The following is a 13,134-nucleotide window of genomic DNA, read 5'->3' on the forward strand; positions in this document are numbered from 1 at the left end:
TTCTTTAATGAATGAGGGTGAGTACCTTTTCTTATATTTACAACTTTCACTCATTTTTCTATCAGGTTATTCATCTCTTTCCTATTGATATGTAAGAGATCTTTGTATATAAAGGAAACTATATAATTTGTGCTGCAAGTTTTTTTTCTTCTGTTGATTTTGTCCCAAGATAATCTTTAGCCCCAGATACAGCTTCTATCACATACACATATGTCCTCTGTGTCGATGACTCCTAAAGCTAAAACTCTAGCCCAGACCTCTAGCCTAGCTCGAAGTTTCAATTGTTGATTACATATCTTCACCTATATGAAGCAAAACTCCTGTATGTTTATAAACTCAGCTTATCTTGAGCTGAATTCATTTTCCCCAAATATGCTCTTCCTCTTATGCTCTCTATCTTGGCTAATAATTTGATCATTCACCCAGAAATTTCACCCAGAAATCTAAGTCATCCATTTTTTTCTTATCTCCTACATCCACTGACCAAAAACTCTGAAATATTTTGCCCAAATGACTGCAGTGCCCTCCTAATTACTACTAGCAACCTCACACAGTGGTCAAAGAGCACAGGCTGCAGAGTCAGACAGAACTGGGTTTGTATCCTGGCCCTGACCATTCCAACTTAGGTGACCTAGAGCATATTTCTTATCCAAAACATTTTCGCTCATCTGTAAAAAATAATTATCATAACATCTACTTCATAGGGTTATCGCAAGGACTAAATCAGATTGTGTGGGAGGCTGGCCTGGTGGCATAGCAGTTAAGTTTGTGCACTCTGCTTCAGCAGCCCAGGGTTTGCCAGTTTGGATCCCGGGCACGGACCTATGCACTGCTTATCAAGCCATGCTGTGGCAGGCATCCCACATATAAAATAGAGGAAGATGGGCACAGATGTTAGCTCAGGGCTAATCTTCCTTTAAATAAATAAGTAAATAAAAATTGTATGCACAGTATCTGATATATAATAAATACCCAAAAAGCTATTATCACACTATTCTAGCTTCCCCCACCCTCTTCCAAGCCATCCTTCTTGCTGTTGTCAGACTAACAAATCCAGCCATCCCCCTTGCTTGGAATCCTTCAGTGACTAGCCCCCTCCTTCACACACACATCATTTATAAGATAACATGTGAGTCCTTAGCAGGGTATACAAGACTATTCATAAGGTCTCTGTTATCTTTCACCACAAACCCATATACGCTACCCTTGAACCACATTAAACTGTACAGCATACCCTCAAATACAATATGCTCATTCACACTTCCATGGCCTCCCTTCAGTCCACTTCATAATACCTGTTGTTCAAGACTCAGGTCAAGCACATCCTTCTCTGTGCTTCCGTAGCACTCAGCACTTCCCCGTGCCCTGATGCAAATCGTACTGTTTCATGTTTAGCTATTTGTCTTTCTCACTAGATTGTAAGCTCCTTAAGGGCAGGGACTATGTTTTATTCATGTTTGTATCCCCAGTACCCAGCATGGGGCCTAGCATTTTATAGGAGCTCCACATGTTTGTTGAATAAATGGATGAATGAATAGTTCTTGGTCTGAGCAGAGCACTGACCTCTATTCCCTCATTACTTCTGTAGCAGTCAGTATCTATACACATATACAGTCCTTTACCAACCCCTCCTATTGTCTGCCCCTCCTTCCAGCAGTGCCAAACACCCAAGCCTAAATTTCTGTTGCCCAGGCAGTTACAGGAGTCTGGGACTGGTCCAACTAGAAGGGGTAGAACAGAAGACAATGGTTTCAGTGTAGGCCCTGACCAATGCCAGTGTTGAGATCAGAGTCCCAAAGACGAGTGCTGCTGTCTACTTATTCAAAACATAACCTTTAGTGTAGCATGGGGAAAACATATCTCAAGATCATTCCTTTAAGTGTGACTAGACTTGATGGCTGCCTACACTACCTTCCTCAAACCCTGAGCCAACAGGAAGCACACACAAGCACAACAGATAACTCGTGGTGACTGGAGCAAACAAAGGACATTTATCTGAAGCTCTCCACACTGAAAGTCAGGCTCCACATCATCTCAAGCAAGCAAAGAACAGGACATAGTTTCTTTTTCTAGTTTCTTTTAATAATAATGTTTTAAAAGTCAGTGAGCAGCTACAGACACAATTAAAAAGTAGACAAGTTAAAAAAATTAGACAAGAAACAGCAAAGACACATCCTTCACTCCACAATAAATACAGAGCTCTACTAGTGTTCTCCCACCAACATCCCATGGGAGGCCTAGCTCTCTGTGGTCAGGAATCCTCTCCATTATTGTGCAGGGGAACCAGACAGCCTTCAGGTGTGATGATGTCAAATCGAATGTGTACAGGCACCACTGAGATCGAGGTCTACAGTTTTGGCTCTGGATTTGAGTGGGGGTTGATCACTCTTAACCTCTTCCAGGCTGTGCTGGATCCCATAGCCAAAGTAGATAGCAAACCCTAGTGGGGAAAGGTAGCTGTGAGGTTGGGAAATAGCAACCTGTAAAGGCTTAATAGGTCTCCTACTCGAGACCAAGAGAGAAAGAGTTGGGATAGGACACCCAAGAGGCCTACCCTTCCCAAGTAGATACCTACCAATCAGCATCCAGACCCCAAATCGGGCCCAGGTGCCAGCTGTCATCTGCATCATAAGGTAAACATTCACAAAGATGCTCACTAGTGGGAGGAGAGGCAAAGCAGGTACCTGGGAACAAATCAAATCCTTCTTTGTACATAGCACAAGGTGACCTGGAAAGAGATCCCTAACCCACTCAAGCCAGGAAAGGGAAGAGTCCAACTCCTACTCACACTGTGTATTTCAGTACCCACTCATTTAGTGTACCTCATATGGGACTCAAGAATACAGAGTTTGGGGAAATGGAACTGGAAAGGAACTAGGGAGGATCAGAGAAGTCTTTGGCTTAGGCATCTCCTATATCTTTCCTTTCTTGCACAATTAAAGAATATCTATGCACTCTATTAGACTGCAGGTATCTGGAGCCTATTCTTCCAAGATGGGTTGGTGGGCAGAAAGAGAGGTCATTTACCTTAAAGTGAAGGGGAGCAGAGCTCTGTGGCTGTCTCCAAATGACCCCAGTGATCCCAGTAATGAGCATCAGGAGCAGCACAACCACTGCAATCCACACTGGGTCTCCAAAAAGCAGTGGAATTGGCCAGTGGGCCAGCACCAGGCAAAGGACAGTCAGCAGTAGAGCTTTAAGAGTCAAGTAGAGAAACATCAAAACCAACTCGAGCCCAACATGTTAAGATGTTAAAGCACCCCATTCCAAGGAAGGTGACCCTCTCTCTAGTTCTTCCTCAGCCACCCAATGCCACACGCTCCTTCCCCCTATCATGCTGACCTCATAGCCACCCCAGAGAAAAATTCCACTGCTTACCAAGAAGTGAGGAACAAATATAGACAACTTGGCCAGAGAGTGGAGTGGGGATGGAGCTGAGTGGACAAAATAGTCCCTGGAGGGTTAGCTTCTCCCCTTCAGGTAGCTTCTCCTCCTGCAGCTCCACTTCATCTTCCTCATTCTTCATCTCCTGGTCAGGCTGATACCTGAGGCAAGAGTAAGAAGGCAGTATTAAGAACAACCCTTAACCACTCTACCATCTTCATCCAGGCAGTTTAACCTTCCTCATCAGGGTAGGGTAGAAGCTCTTTTTGGCCGGGAGGGATATCCATATTCCTCAAGGAGAGTCAGGACAAGGAAGGCAGAGGAGGAAGGCGGAGCAGATCCCCATCATGCCTCATCCAAGAATAAAAACCAAAAATCACAGTATGTGCAAAAATAGAGTCTCACCTGAGGATGAGAACACAAATAGCCACCAGGGAGTAAGCAAGCAGGGTCCCAATTGACATGAGATCCACAAGATCAGTGAGTTCAAATAGGAATGCCATGAATGCTGAAAGTGATGGGCACAAAACAAGAAATGAGAGAAGGGAAGAGCAAAGTTAAGGGAGTTGGTGAAACAACTAGGGGAAGTGCAAAGACGATTTTTTACCTGCAATAATGCCAGAGACCACAGTGGCCACGATGGGGGTGTGTGTGCCAGTGTGGATCCGGGCAAGGACACGGAACAGGAGGCCGTCCTCCGCCATGGCGTAGATCACCCGAGGCATGGGAAACATAGAGCCCAAGAGGCTAGAGAGAAGGATGCCCAGAGTGGCATGAGTTGACTGTGATCTCTCTCCCCAACCCTGTGAGATTAAGGAGTTTCCACCTTCTCCTCACAGCCCTTTTAAGGGGTATTCTCTGCTACTGAATGCTTTAACCTGAGACTCTGACATCAGAGGAGAACAAATATTTGACACTGACCTGGTAGAAAGAGCACAGAGGGATCCAATAGCCACAACATAGCGGGCAGGGGCCCATCCAATATGGAGAAATGCCTCAGGCAAGGGGCTCTCAGGTTGAAGCTGGTAGTAAGGCATCATGAGCGTGAGTGCCGAAGAGACACCAAAATACGCCAAAAAGCAGACGAATAGTGAAATCACAATGCCCATGGGGATGGAACGCTGGGGATTCTGGGCCTCTTCCCCTGCAGAAAGGGGCACAAGATTCTGAATCAGGGAAGCAGGTTTGCTCCTCTGCCACTCCCAATCTGCATGCAGCCTGAGCATACACTGTGCCCAAACCCCAGACAGAATGGAATGACTGTGTTACCAGTGGTAGCAATACAGTCGAAACCAACAAATGCATAGAAACAGGTAGCTGCTCCACGGAGAATCCCCTCGAAGCCGAAAGGCACAAATCCTCCAGAGCCCAGAGGGCCCAAGCTAAAGTGGAAGAAGGGATGGAAAAGGTAAGGGTGTATTCAGCCAGCTCTGCACCTTTCTCTAAAGCCAAACTACTGAGCTAGATCTTCAACGCCTAGGCTCCCATTCCTCCCCACTCCCAATCCCGAATCCCTCAGCCAGGAGCCCCCTGCTCCCCACCATGTTCCCAGCTCTGCATCTCTTGAAAATGAATCTCCTAACCTATAGGTGTCATTGAGTCCAGCCATGGCCAGTTCGTAGTCCTCTTCTGTGAGCTTCCAGTTGTGCAGGTCCCCCTTAATGAAGCCAGAGACGATGACAAAACCGAGAACCAAAAGGTTCATCCCTGTGAACACCTTGGTAACCAGGGCCGACTCACTAGCCCCCAGAGCCAGCAATCCTGTGGGAAAGAGGCATTCAGGACTCCAAGAAATAATGTCCTCAGTGCAAGCTTTGTTTCCTAGCCTTTATTTACGTGCAGACCGTTCCTTCCCAGCTTCTCTTCTTTCTCACCATTATCACCTCCACCAAGCCCTTCTCAGGCCTAGTCCCTCCTAGCCCATCCCCATCATTATCCCTGTCCCTTGCCTCACCAGTGAGCAACAACACAAGGCCCATAGCAAAGAAGTCTGGATATTCTGCGAGGACACGGGGAACATGCAGTGAGATGCTCCCCTGCAGGGTCTGGGAGATGTGGTTCCCAATTAGGTTGTCAAAAGCTGAGCTCCAGGCCCGGGCCACACTGGCTGTACCTGGTGGAGCAGAGGGAGAAACATGGGGTCAAGTTTCCTCCCTCCTCTCCTCCCTCCCCCATACCAGTCTCACAAGAATCCCTGCTATTTTCACCTATTCTTACTTTTTAAGAACCAAAACCAGTCAATTAAGGAAACCAGGACAGAGTAAGTATAATGAACAATTTCTCCACACCTTCAACCCTCCTAGCCCCCCAACACACTCACATTGAGGGATATCGAAGTCCTGTGAATGATGAAGAACACCTCACTTCACCATTCCACCCAGATTTCCTGACTCAAAGCCCCTTCACTGGCTGTGCAGTTCCCTCCCTGCCCCACCATCTCACCGATAACATAGGAGAGGATGAGGTTCCAGCCAGTGGTGAAGGCCCAGAGTTCACCCACAGTGACATAGCTGTAGAGATATGCAGAACCAGAACGGGGAACCCGGGCACCAAACTCCGCATAGCACAGCCCAGCCAACACAGAAGATAGGGCGGCCACCAAAAAGCAGATCACAATGGATGGTCCTGCTTTATCTTTGGCCACCTCACCAGCCAGGACATACACGCCTGCACCCAACGTGCTGCCCACACCGAGGGCCACTAAATCCAAAGTACTCAGGCATCTGGCAAGGCGAGTCTCAGCCATGCCTGGCTCCAGCGTACGTCTGCGTACCAGCTTTTGACCAAATCTGCGGAGTGCCTGCCACAGCATTCCAGCTGGAATTGAAGAGGATGCTAGGATCTGGTGAAAAACAAGACAAAAGCCCTTCAATAGGGCTCATTATCCCTAAGCTCTGAGAGTGAATTACAATACCCACTCCACCAAGCAAAGGAACCATGGGGGGATGGGGAGGAGGATACTGAAGGGACAAAGGCAAGTCACTTTTCCTCCAACCTCAGTTTCTGCCTATGCAAGTAGGAATAACAATAACTCACAGGTTTGTGGAAGGAGTGATTTCAGAAAAGGCATGTGTGAAAGTCCCCTATAGCACAGTGGCCTGGCACCTAGTAGGGGCTCAGTCGATATTAGTCTCTTCTTTCTCTCGCAGGGAAACTAGAGGATTTATCCTAGACTCCAACCCAGGAACCGTGGAACCTAACCTGTGTCTCTTCCCTGGCCTGTAGCTCCTTGGGAACCAAACAGAACTCAACCCAGGAGGGGCAGCAACTCTGGGGAGAACCTCCTTCTCACATCCAATATCCATTTTCCTTTTCAGTGCTCGCCCCCAGGGCTACTTAATAAGCATGGTTCCTAGACCGCCTGGAGGGAGGAGGGATCGACCTCCGCTGCAGATCAGAAGTGAACACCGACTCAATTCCATCCCTCCTCACCAAGCCCACACAGCGTAACTGGGGCGCAGCCGTCGCCCAGGGCAGTAAGCAAATGTTCCCCCACTTCCTCCCGCCTCGCTAGGCTGACCAGCAAGCATCAACAGTGAGGCGGGGCTTCGACATCTGAAGATTTGGAGACGCGCCCCGAGAGGGGCCCCAGAGCAGCCCGACATGGCTCGCACTGGAGAGCAGGGGTTCCACCTTATGCACCCCCGACTCGGCCCCCAGATTCTTATGCCGCCCTTTGGAAACGGTCTGGGGCTGAGGTGGAGATGGGAGCCTTGGCTCCCGGGGCCGGGGTCTCGCCAGCAACAGGTCACGACCGCACTGATGCAACTGCATGCCATGGTTGCCAGAGAATCCTAGGTATGCCCGGACCCTCGCCGTCTCCCTCCGACACACGTGTCGGCCCCCAAGGCTTACCAGACAGCTGTTGCGAGCCCAAGCAGTGGAGAGTCTTGGATGGGGTTCGGTGAGGCTGAGTTAAGCCGAGTTGGGTTGGGGCTGCCGAGTTCGGTTGCTCAGGCTTCAAAGCTGCTGCTTGGGGTCGTTGCGCGCCAAGCGCCCCTTATATACCCCAGGAGGCGGAGCGGGTAACGTCATGGAATCCCACCCCCAATCCTCCTCCCTACACACAACACACACACACGCACACACACACACACACACACGCCTCAGCTTTGTAAAAGGGATTGCGTATAACGCGCGCGCGCGCGCGCGCGCTCCTCAGTTTTGCAAAAGGGATTGCGTGTGGCCTGAGACTGCTTCCCACTTGCAACAGCAAGACCAGCGCGGCAAGGAGCGAAAAATGGGGGAGGGCAGCCTTTTCCCATTCTCCTTGCTTATCGTCAGAGCAGGACAATGAGAGGCTTCCTGGCCAGAGACCCCATGGGATTTTCTACCTTTGTGCCTTGATAGTCAGAACCAGTGATTGGCAGGTGTGGGGGAGGGGAACAAGAGGTGGAGGGGAAAACAGCACAGGGAGTCTTCAACTCACTCTCCCTTAGTCTTGCTTAGCTTTCTTTTCTACATGAGGTTCCCCCACCCCTAAAATCGTTCCCAAAGACCATATCAGATTATGGACAGCCATCTGATTCCCACTCCTCAGCTCTCACCCTCAACTGTGGGTGTTTCTAATGCAGTCAGCAAAATAATGGAAGATGATTTCAACCACCACCTGAAAACAGATAATCAATCCCATCTAGATTTCTAGGCCCCAATCTCTCCACAGTGTGTCTTTAGCTGCCTATAAATGTTAAACTATTAAATATGAAATACAGACAATATTGAAATATTGGAGGAGGGAGTTTATTTAATCCCTTTTTACTGATGAGTAAGCTGAGGCTCAGAGGCATGACTTGCCTGACATCATACCATAATTATGTGTGACCACTTTACTGATAAAACCTGGCCTATTGGACTTCAATGCCTGCCTCCCACAGGCGCCATACCTCATTTAAATGCACAAGAAGAGGAGGTGTGGCATCAAGCAAAACCAAACAGGGAGAGGCATCAGCATCAAGACAGACCCTTTCAAGCTAGGAGTTTCTGGGAAACAGAAGAGGAGCCAAAGAATCAAAGAATGATCACATGGAGTGTCAGACCCACAATCTCATCCAGCCCAATCAGTTCTTAGTCATAATGGAGCAAGAAGGGTTGTGAAGGTGTGCTTCTCCTCTATCAAGACATCTCAGGAATTAAGGATGGACCCAAATATCCTTGTTTTCTTTATATTATCCATTATGCTTACGTCACCCATGAATCTGTCTAAAATCCAAATCCCTTTTGAAGTAGTAATTGGTATTTTCAGATAAATACAGCTCCATTTGGGCATTCCTTAAGTATTTATTAAGCACTGACTATGTGTATAACACCTAGTATAGCAATGAAGAGACTACAAAGGAAACATAAAATAAAACCCTTGCCCTCCTAGTCTTAAGAATCTAGTTACAGAAGGAAAACACACCCCGTACAATTGAAACACTATGACATAGGGGTTAGGAGCGCAGTCTTCGGAGTTAGACCCAGGGTAACTTCTCAGCTCAGCCACTGTGGCCTTGAGCAAATTGTCTAACATCTCTGAGCCTCAGTTTCTGGATATAATATACACACTTCACAGGGTTTTGGGGATTCTTAGATGAGATTATAAAGTCAACTCTTCCTGCCTGGCACATGGGAAGTATTCAACAAAAACTTGACACATACTCAGAATAATATGTTAGTGTGTATGATGATGATTTGGTTGTTTAGATTAGGTGATTGATTTGATTATGAGATTAATTGACAAATTGGTGTTGGAAATATTCAAGGAAAGAAGTCATCAGTACAGACTGGAAGATATAAACAAAACCTTTTAATTTGTAAGGTGTTGAGGAGGATAGTAGGCAGGACTTAAGCTGAACCTTGAAGGATGAAGGGTGGATGAGCTCTGGACCTACAAAGAAGCATGAAGTAAAGCCAGGGGCCCATGTAGAGACCAGCATATCAAGTGCAGTGTTTGTTAGGCAGCAGTGGAAGATAAGGTTGAATGATGGGACGACCCAGTATGTAAACAATAATTCTTATCATTGGTCATAGACTCACACCAGTCAAATCTAACAGTGGACTTAATAGGCACTCAATTATTCAATAAAAGCTTAGTCAATTAATTAGAAGCATCAGGGGGTGTCCTCCAATTCTAATATTCCAAGATTTTGTGAACAACTATTTTCGTTCACCTATCCATCCCTTTCATGAATTTGTAGAATTTAACCATATTTCATTCCTCAGCTTTTCTTTTTCCAGAAGTTCCATGGTCTCCTCAATCATTATGGACTTTCTCCAACTTTAATATCCCTTTCTTGCGGTACAATGACCAGGTGCAAAACATTGAATTTTTTGTTTTTATTATAAAACAATTTAACACTAATGAAAACTGCAAAAAAGTCACCCTTAATCCCTAACAAACCAACTATTTGTGTTTTTGCATGCTCTGTTATGGTCTTTGTACATATCTATATAGCATATAACTTTACATTCTCCTTTTTTCACAATCAAATATTTTTTCAAATTTCTACTAGTATTCAAAATTATCATTGTTAGTGATTGCATAGTGCAATATTCCATAGCACTGATGTACTATTATTTATTTAACCATTTAAACATTTCTTCAGGTTGTTTCCAGCTTTCCTTTATACTAAGAAACACTTTCATTAATACAACGTCTCTATTTAGTTGAATTACTTTCTTAAGTTTCATTTCCAGGAGTGGGACTATTGAGTCAAAGATAATGAACATGTTTATAAACTTTCGTACTTATTACAGTGCTTCACCAAAGGATTTTTATCAACTTAGAGTGCTATCAGCCATGTTAGAGTAAAGCAGGGTTACCACAATCTCACCAGCATAGTTATCATTTAAACAAGTTATTTGCTAATAAAATAACAGAAGTAGAAAGAAGTTCATTCTGTTTCTAATGAATATTTCTTTTTGAAACTGTTTATTCATAGCTTTTCTTTTTCCCACTAACTTATTTGTCTTGATGCTTTCCTTATAAATTAGAATAGATTCTTTTTTTTCCAGTTTCATTGAGAAATAATTGACATACATCACTATATAAGTTTAAGGCATATAGTGTAATGGTTTGATTTACATATATTGTGAAGTGATTATCACAATATGCTCCGCTTAACATCCATCTTCTTGTATAGATACAAGAAAGAAAAGAAAAAAGGAAAAAAATTTTCTCCTTGTGATGAGAATTCATAGGATTTATTCTCTTAACAACTTTCCTATATATCACAGCAATGTTAGCTATAGTCATCACATTGTACATTACATCCCTAGTATTTATTTACCTTATAACTGGAAGTTTGTACCTTTTGACCACCTTCCTCTAATTTCCTTTCTCCTCACCCTCCACCTCTGGTAACCACAAATCTGTTCTCTTTCTATGAGTTTAGGGGTTTTTTTAGATTCCAAATTTAAGTGAAATCACACAGTATTTGTCTCTCTCTGACTTATTTTACTTAGCATAATGCCTTCAAGGTCCATCCATGTTGTCACAAATGATAAGATTTCCTTGCTTTTTTATGGTTAAATAATATTCCATTGTATATATATATATATTACAACTTCTTTATCCATTCATCCATCAATGGACACTTAGGTTGTTACCATATCTTGGCTACTGTAAACAATGCTACTATGAACGTGGGGGTGCAGATATCTTTTCAAGTTAGTGTTTTCATATCTTTGGATATATTCCCAGAAGTGGAATTCATGAATCATGTGGTAGTTCCTTTTTAATCTTTTGAGGATCCTCCATACTGTTTTCCATAGTGGCTGCACCAATGTACATGCCCACCAACAGTGCACCAGTGTGCCTTTTTCTCCACATCTTCACCAGCATTTGTTGCATCTTGTCTTTTTGATGATAGCCATTCGAACAGGTGTGAGGTGATATCTCACTGTGGTTTTAATTTGCATTTCCCTAATGACCAGTGATATTGAGCATTTTTTCATGTAGCTGTTGGCCTTTTGTATATTCTCTTTGGAGAAATGTCTATTCAGATTCTTTGTTCATTTTTTAATCGGTTTTTTTTTTTTTTTGCTATTGAGTTATATGAGTTCTTTGTATATTTTGGATATTAAGACCCTATCAGATATATAGTTTGCAAATATTTTTCCCATTCTGTAGATTGTCTTTTCCCTTTGTTGATGATTTCTTTTGCTGTGCTGAAGCTTTGTAGTTTGATGTAGTCCAACTTGTTTATTTTTTATTTTGTTGCTTGTGCTTTAGGTGTCATATCCAAAAAATGCTTACCAAGACTCATGTCAGGGAGCTTTATTCCTATGTTTTCCTCTAGGAGTTTCATGTCTCACATTTAAGTCTTTAATCCATTTTGAGTTAATTTTTGTGAGTGGTGTAAGATATAGGTCCAGTTTCATTCTTATACATGCAAATGTCCAATTATCCCAGCATCATTTATTGAAAAGACTGTCTTGTCAAATATTAGTTGACTATATATGCTTGGGTTTATTTCTGGGCTCTCAATTCCATTCCATCGGTCTATTTGTCTGTTTTTATTCGAGTACCATGCTGTTATGATGACTATAGCTTTATAGTATAGCTAGAAATGAGGAAGTGTGATGCCTCCTGCTTTGTTCTTCTTTCTCAGGATTCTTTTCAACTCTTCAGGGTCATTTGTGGTTCCATATACATTTTAGGAGTGTTTTTTCTACTTCAGTAAAAAATGCCATTGGAATCTGGGTAGGAATTGCATGAATCTATAGATGGCTTTCAGTGATATTGACATTTTAACAATATTAATTCTTCCAATCCATGAACACAGGCTATTTTTCCATTTATTTGTGTCTTCTTCGATTTCTTTCATCAGTGTCTTGTAGTTTTCAGAGTAGAGATCTTTCACCTCCTTAGTCAAATTTACTTTAAGTATTTTATTGTTTTTGATGCTATTGTAAAAGGGATCGATTTCTTTATATCTTTTTCAGAACATTCATTGTTAGTGTATAGAAATGCTACTGATTTTTGTATGTTAACTTTGTATCCTGCAACTATACTGAATAGAATGAATTCTTTGTGTAGATATTAACCTTTCTTCTGTAATATTTGATTCAAATATTTTCCAGTGTTTGTTGCTTTTATTTACAAAGTTTAAATTTTCAAACCTTTTATTGAGGTATGATAAATACAGAAAAATGTGCACACTGGTATCATAAGCATACAGTTCAATGAAGGTTCACAAAAGGAACACATCCATGTAAAAGCACCCACATCAAGAAACAAAACATTATCAGTATCCCAGAAATCCCCTTCACTCTCCCTTCCAGTTCCTACTCACCAGCCCCCCAACAAGGCTTACCTCTGTCCTGACTTCTAACAGCCTAGACTTTTCTTTACTTTATGTAAATGGAATCATACTGTATGTAATCTTTTGTTGATTGAGAGAAAATTCACCCTTTCAAGGTGTACAATTCAGTAGTTTTTAGTATAGTCAGAGCTGTGCATCCATCACTACAATCAATTTTAGAACATTTTCATCATCCCAAAAAGAAACCCTGTTCCCGTTCCCAGTTACTCCCCATTTCCTCCCAAATCCCTCATCCCAGCCCTAGGCAACCACAATTCTACTTTTGGTCTCTACAAATTTGCCTATTCTGGATATTTCACATAAATAGAATCATACAACATGTGGTCTTTTATGAACTGGCTTCTTTTATTTAGCATAATGTTTTCAAGGCTCATCCATGTTGTACCGTGCATATGTACTTTCTCTTTATTGCCAAATAATGTTCCATTGTATGGAAATACCACAT

At 43.4% G+C, this 13,134-nt stretch overlaps 1 protein-coding gene across 1 annotated transcript; it reads right to left on the reverse strand.

Moving 5' to 3' along the window:
• Positions 1-2,081: 2,081 nt before the first annotated feature.
• SLC7A3 (solute carrier family 7 member 3) lies at positions 2,082-7,568 on the reverse strand. The gene is made up of 12 exons (XM_014837710.3): positions 7,240-7,568; positions 5,827-6,226; positions 5,339-5,497; positions 4,968-5,145; positions 4,654-4,766; positions 4,306-4,528; positions 3,992-4,131; positions 3,790-3,892; positions 3,379-3,545; positions 3,028-3,194; positions 2,576-2,684; positions 2,082-2,440 (listed from the first exon to the last, which is right to left on the reverse strand). Exons 2-12 carry the CDS (start codon positions 6,194-6,196, stop codon positions 2,310-2,312), a joined length of 1,860 nt encoding a protein of 619 aa, XP_014693196.1. The 5' UTR covers positions 6,197-6,226; positions 7,240-7,568; the 3' UTR covers positions 2,082-2,309.
• Between the last annotated feature and the right edge of the window lie 5,566 nt (positions 7,569-13,134).

Source organism: Equus asinus, chromosome X, assembly GCF_041296235.1.
Source record: "Equus asinus isolate D_3611 breed Donkey chromosome X, EquAss-T2T_v2, whole genome shotgun sequence".
Taxonomy (NCBI): domain Eukaryota; kingdom Metazoa; phylum Chordata; class Mammalia; order Perissodactyla; family Equidae; genus Equus; species Equus asinus.

Coding starts and splice junctions, on each gene's coding strand:
- SLC7A3 (XM_014837710.3), bottom strand. CDS start 6,196: ATGCTGTGGCAGGCACTCCGCAGATTTGGTCAAAAGCTGGTACGCAGA. Junction 4,767..4,967: donor GGACTCAATGACACCTATAG/GTTAGGAGATTC, acceptor CTTCCACTTTAG/CTTGGGCCCTCTGGGCTCTG. Junction 4,529..4,653: donor CGACTGTATTGCTACCACTG/GTAACACAGTCA, acceptor CCCTTTCTGCAG/GGGAAGAGGCCCAGAATCCC.